We start from the raw sequence: 6324 nt of genomic DNA, 5'->3' as shown, positions 1-6324 counted from the left end.
ACGTGACAAAAAATCACAATTGGAGCGCCTCCCATTGTGATAAAAAAATCATGGGTCAAAGTCACAAAAACAATCCAATAAGAGATATAAAGGAATTACACATGTGTACTTTTAATTACCTAGCGAATCACCTGACCTCAATCTTCACCTCGGAATTGTCTTGCCCGACATTGAATCCACAATGCTAATGTTGAGTTCACGATGATGAACCACTTTAGAATCCATCAAAATTTCAAACTAAGTTTTCTGGAATCCACCAAAGAACACTTCTATCTTATAAAGACAAATGTGACAACCCCCACAACGTATAATAATTAGCATTTAATTAATTAAGGAGATTTGAATTTTAATTCCCTTTTATTTTAATTTAATCTGGGATTTATGAAAATTATAGAGAATGATTCATATATGATTCTATTGAGGATTTATTTTGGAATTAGATTAGGCTCAAGAGAGTATAATTGGTGAATTGGATTATTTTAATTTCAAGTATCGGACTATATGGGAGTTTAATTAAATATTCGATACAGTTTAATAAAATTGAGATTTTATTAAGTGGGTCTGAATTGGAGTTAATTAAGTTATGAAGATTGAGACTTAAGATTATTATGAATTAACTTTATTTATGAGATGTTCAATTGAATATGTAATTTAATAACGGAGATTTTGAATTTGATCTAAAATTGAAGGCTTTAAAGATTTGGGAAACCAAAAATTATGATGGCAATAAGTTTAATTTGATATTTGGAGCATTTTGAGAGTTTGATTAAAAATCTGATTCAAATTAATAAAATTAAATATAATTACTTGAGAATTAATTGAAATCAATTAGGTTAATTAAATTATGTGGAGGTTGCGATTAGTTATGATTAATTAAATTATGTACTGATCAAAATTTATTAAGATTAAGTGGTGTTTAATTAAACTAATGTGTGATTAGTATGCTATTTTTGTACTACTCAAATTAATTGGCACATTGGTGAACATTGAGAGAGTTCTAGAAAATTGGAGACGTTTAGCTAGTAGTGAAACAGGGAGTGTTCATTCTATTAGTTTTGCTGGAGCAAAAACCGTGGGAGAGAGAGAGAGAAAGACAGAGAGCTAAAGTTTGAAGGAGAAGAAGAAGCTAAGGAGGAAATTATCTATAGTTTCTAAAATTAAAACTTAAGGTATAAAATTTATATTTAATTTGTGTAGAATCTTTATATTACACTTAAAATTAAAGATGAATTTGAAATCAATGTCTTATAATTAGAAAGAAATTGGGTTTTGAACATGAAATGGGTTACATGTATGTTTATTGTTATAGAAATAAACTTAGTAATTAATTATTTTGGGTTTAATTTTAGATATGTTGCATGAATTTGAGTCTCATTTTTTACATGCAATATAATTTGGAGAAATTAAATAATTAATTCATGAACATGGATAAGATTAATAAATATAAAAATAATTGTAAGAAGTCTTCAAATTAAGCTTTGGTTTGGAAACCTTGATATATATGAGATGTATATTATAATATGAGCTAATTAGCATGCACCATAATGAGCTAATTAGCATGCACCATGAGTTTTGAAAGGATTTGAGCCACACAAGTTTATTATACATTTGATTTTAAAGAAGAGTTTTGGAAACCATGATTTTATGAAAATATGGGTTTTGATTTTGATTATTAATCCATGCATGCAATATAATTTAACAGTTTTATTTTATTCAATTTAAATTGGAACATTTATGTTTTGATTTTGAAACAAACAAAATTAGATTTTAATTACATACATACAAATATTTTTTTCCTAAGAGCTTTATAATTTTAATTTCATATTTTATAAGAAAAATGAAGAAAGGTTTGGTTTTATAATTTAAAATTAGTCATGGGTTCATGTTTATTAATGAAATTACATATTTAAATTGAATCAAGCATGAACCTAAATTTTGAAATAAAGTTTGAGAGCTAAATCTTCAGTTTTGAAAACTCGGAAAATTTACAAACCGCTTGAGTGACCAATTGGTGGCTCGAGTGAACATTTCGAACTTTCAGTATTTTTATAGACTGTGTAATCTGTTCGAGGGACCAACTGGTGGCTCGAGCAGTCAAGCCTTTTCAGCATATTTTGAAAAATTATTTATTTTTCATATTTTCATTCTCATTTTTTTCCAAACATTCTTAGGCATAAAATATGACCCATTGAGGATTACCAAGCTACGAACCAACATAAGTTAATTGATTATGAAGCAAAGTAAGAAATTGGTCTATTTGGAAAAAAAGGAATTAATAATGAAAGAATATGTAAAATGAGAACTTAATTTATTTGAGTAAGAAAGAATAAGCGTAGTAAAACTTTGGGTGACTTACACAAAAAAAGACAAGAAAAGTTAGGTTTGATAAAAAAAAAAAAAAGTGATATTATTGTGTTTCAATGTGTATTTGTTATGTGTTTGTATAGGTTACACGCACATGTCCGTCTGATCTATCTCTCAAGCTATCTGTGAGTAACAACCTTGTAAAGATATGTTCAATTATATGTATTTTCTGCCTGATATGATAAGCTTTGTTTTCTGAAATGATGGGTGTGTTTGGTTTGTGTTTATAGAGTAGTTTTTAAGATAAAAAGTACGAAAACTTGTTTGGTTTGCCTTTTTTCAGAAATGGTTTTGGAAAATTATTTTGGGGAGAGAGTTTTAAAAAAATTGATTGATTTGATGTGTATGAGAGAGAGTGTGTGATTTTGGAAAGTAAGTAACTGAACAAAATTTTGAGATTTTTTTTGAAAAATTTGTTTGCTTTGATTACTCTTAAAAATTTGTTTGTAAAGAATTTTTTTCAAAATTTTTTCTAAAAAACAAACCAAACAAGGCCGATATTTTCTGTATAGATGAATGATTGTCCTATTTTTGAAATGTCTTGTGACATCCTTAGCATTATGTGTATCTGTTATCTGTTGCGTGATACTAGGGTTTCACGTGGGTTCCATTCATGGAACTGACTACGCATAATCAACTATCTGATCTACAAGTGTGTCTTAATGGCCATCTCATATGAATATGGATCTTTATGATCACCTATTCTGCAATTGGATCTTTATAACTAATTTGATCTGTTAGCGCTAATGGATGTACCACATACGACTATTTACAAATTTGAATATGTATATGAATCTGTTTCTGATCTGAATTCTAATTTCTAAATTTGTTATGGACTTCATTCATCAAAACCTTTACTCTGTTGTTATTTACTAGGCTCCAGCTTACTGTACTCTTTACATATGTACATGATCAAGCACGTGACCAAGCCTAGAGCTTCTGCTTAGACTCTATCTTATCAACTAACCTATGTGCCTCCCGTGGAAGTTCCGGATATGTCAAGTGGTTATGGCTATGTGATTAAAGTTTAAGTTTTTGTTTATTCTGTAATTAAGGCTAAGTCCCTTTTTGTCTTATATGTATAAATGTGATGACGTAAGGATGATATATGATACATGTATATAAAGTTTAAAATTTTTCGGTCTCATATATGTTTGCACAGCTCAATGGACATTATATATTTGTTATTTACTTTCACTAGCCCCTAATAATTTGATTTCTATTTAAGAGGCCTTCGGTAATCTACGAATTGCTAGCCAGTTACAATGTTAAACCTATATGAGCGGGTTTGGGTCGTGACAACAAACCCCCTGATGGTGTCAATATAAAACTCGTAGACCCACCGGTCACTCTCAAATCATCAAGAAAACACTTATAAAAATACCCTCCAATATAGAAAACCGTGACAATTCTGCTCTCCTAGAATTTGGACAGCTTAAACCCTAAAAAAATAGCAAATGGTGCACTTTATAGTAAATAGAATTGCGAAGACCACTCAAGTAGTGTGAGTAAAGGCGGTGCAAAACATATAGGCTAACTGCTCAAGTGGTAAAATATCTTTCCCAGAAGTTCAGTTTGCAGGCAGAGATAGTAGATGCTGTTGTTCACCGCTCGAGCGTACAAATCCCCATATATAGTCAACGAAGTGGCAAACATGAAAGGCTTAAGATTACAAACTCCTTTGCATAAGTATAATTCAGATTGGATTCGCATCTAAACACTCACATCCTCACTGAAACAAAAGAGCAAATAAAATTATAACTGAAAGAAATTTTGTTAAACGGGATTGCCAATTACAAAAGCTAAACAAAAATAATTTTTTGTCACGATTTTTTTACATATGTCGTTAAAAATTAACAATTGGTAACTTTTTTTGTCACAATTTTTATAAATTGTCTCTAAAACTTATAATTAGTGACGTTTTTCTGTAATAAATTATTCAAACTACCGCTGAAAATTAAAAATTAATAACTTTTTTTGCGATGATTTTTTTAAAACCGTGGCTAAAATTATAATTAGTGACTTTTTTGTGACAAAATTTTTAAACTGTCACTGAAAATTAACAATCAAGATGTTTTTTAATACTGTTTGATAAAAAATGTCATTAATTCTCATAAGACCTATTAGATAATAAGTCCGCATATTAAAATCTACATATAAGTCCCTCTAAATATTTTTAGTAGAAATAATTTAATTTTTGTACAAACATAACCTATAGCTTCATTTTTTTTCTTTTTTCTTTTTTCTTTTTCTAAAGCTCCGTTACTAAAAGTCGGCAAAGTAGCTATGTATTTAAGGAAAAAGGTTAGGACTCCTTTTGGAGAACTCTCCTCACCTTCAATGCATTGTGATTGGTTAATTTTTTATTTTTTATTTTTTTTTCTCCTATCTTTGATTGACATGTGTCTGTAGAGATTGTAAGGATTAAAAAAAAAAAAAAAAAAAAAAAAGAATTTGTATTATTTCTGATGTATTTAAATGACTTTCAACCCATTTTTAGTTTTGTTTTTTTGCCTTCAATTCCTCCTGTCATACACATTTAATTACCACCTTATTTTCTTTTTTTCCTTGTCCTTTTTTTATTTATTTTTGAAACTTTATTCACTTAAAGTTTTTGTATCTCCTAATATAAGTTGCCACATATTAAAGTCTTGCTTTCACATGAGTGATTATTCAGTATTTTTGAAATATAAATATGTGTTATTCTATAAAATTTTAATTGGTAGAGAGGAGTAGGGGCCTACTATTTATGTTGGGGACAAAGAAACAACATGAGACTAAATAATTAGTAATTGACTTAGAATATGATTTCTGCAATTATTGAATAATTTCTCCCTTCACACACCCATTTTGCATTTGTGTTCTTCTCTTATCCTCCTCTCTATATATACCAACCTTATCACACTCTCTTCTTTGTATCTCTCAATTTCTCAACCTTAACCAGCTTCTGTAAGAAGAGCAAAGATGTCTAAACTTACCACCATGTTCATCCTAGCCCTCCTCCTCTGCTTCTCACTATCCTACGCAGCTCGCCCCGTGCCAAACTCTCCCATGAAAACCCAGCATGAGGTAGGTTGCATCATCATGCCCATGGTTTTAAATAACAATATTAGAATTATACATATCAGTATCCACAATAGTCATATATCTAACTTATTGGCCGATATTTAAAACCCATAACTAAATTTGATTTTTGATGATGGGTTTATGATTATGATTAATGGGTTTTTTTTTTAGGGTCTTGAAGCTCAGCACGTTGAGGCGGCCATGGAAGAGAGCTGTGAAGGAGTGGGAGAAGAAGAGTGTTTGATGAGAAGAACACTTGTAGCTCACGTTGACTACATCTACACCCAGAAGCAGAACCCATAGACCATTTGCTCTGTTCATTACCTTCTTAATTAGCAATAGAAAATTAATATAATATTATAGAACTTAGTAGTATCAATAATATGATACTGTGATGATCAAAGATATGTGCAGTTTGGTTGTTTGGAATTCACTGTACTATAAAGCTCTGTTTCCTAATATTTTTAGAGAAGATGAACGATGTGGAGTTTTCTTTATCTTATTATAATTGAACAAGCTCATTCTGCATCCTTTTTCTTTTCCTTTTCTAGATTAATCCACTCAAAATATCAAAAATCAAGATAATATTGTAAGGGTTTTTTTTAATATTATTATTGCAAAGTTTAATTATTTTAAAAATTGATTGCTCAATATTTAAGTTTATAGTAGCGTCGTTGAATAACTGAAAAAATCTTCTTCAAAAGAATGATAAAATAACATACTATTTATGTTCTGCGAAAAGAATGTCAATGGTACAGGAAGAAGAATATTTTCCTTTGATTTTTGGATTAAAATTATTTGTCATGAATTTTTCTGCAATGATTTTGTTGCGATAAATCAATGGTCTAAGTTATAATAAAATGATATCGTTTGAATGCAGAGTCTAAACATAAC

At 29.5% G+C, this 6324-nt stretch overlaps 1 protein-coding gene across 1 annotated transcript; it reads left to right on the top strand.

Annotated features, from left to right (window-relative positions):
- Positions 1-5244: 5244 nt before the first annotated feature.
- On the top strand, positions 5245-5958 carry LOC114263257 (phytosulfokines). The gene is made up of 2 exons (XM_028203763.2): positions 5245-5433; positions 5602-5958. Exons 1-2 carry the CDS (start codon positions 5329-5331, stop codon positions 5731-5733), a joined length of 237 nt encoding a protein of 78 aa, XP_028059564.1. The 5' UTR covers positions 5245-5328; the 3' UTR covers positions 5734-5958.
- The last annotated feature ends 366 nt before the right edge of the window (positions 5959-6324 follow it).

The sequence above is a fragment of the Camellia sinensis genome, chromosome 4 (genome assembly GCF_055761805.1).
Source record: "Camellia sinensis isolate YWXY chromosome 4, ASM5576180v1, whole genome shotgun sequence".
NCBI lineage: Eukaryota > Viridiplantae > Streptophyta > Magnoliopsida > Ericales > Theaceae > Camellia > Camellia sinensis.
This window is presented reverse-complemented; position numbering and strand designations above follow the sequence as displayed.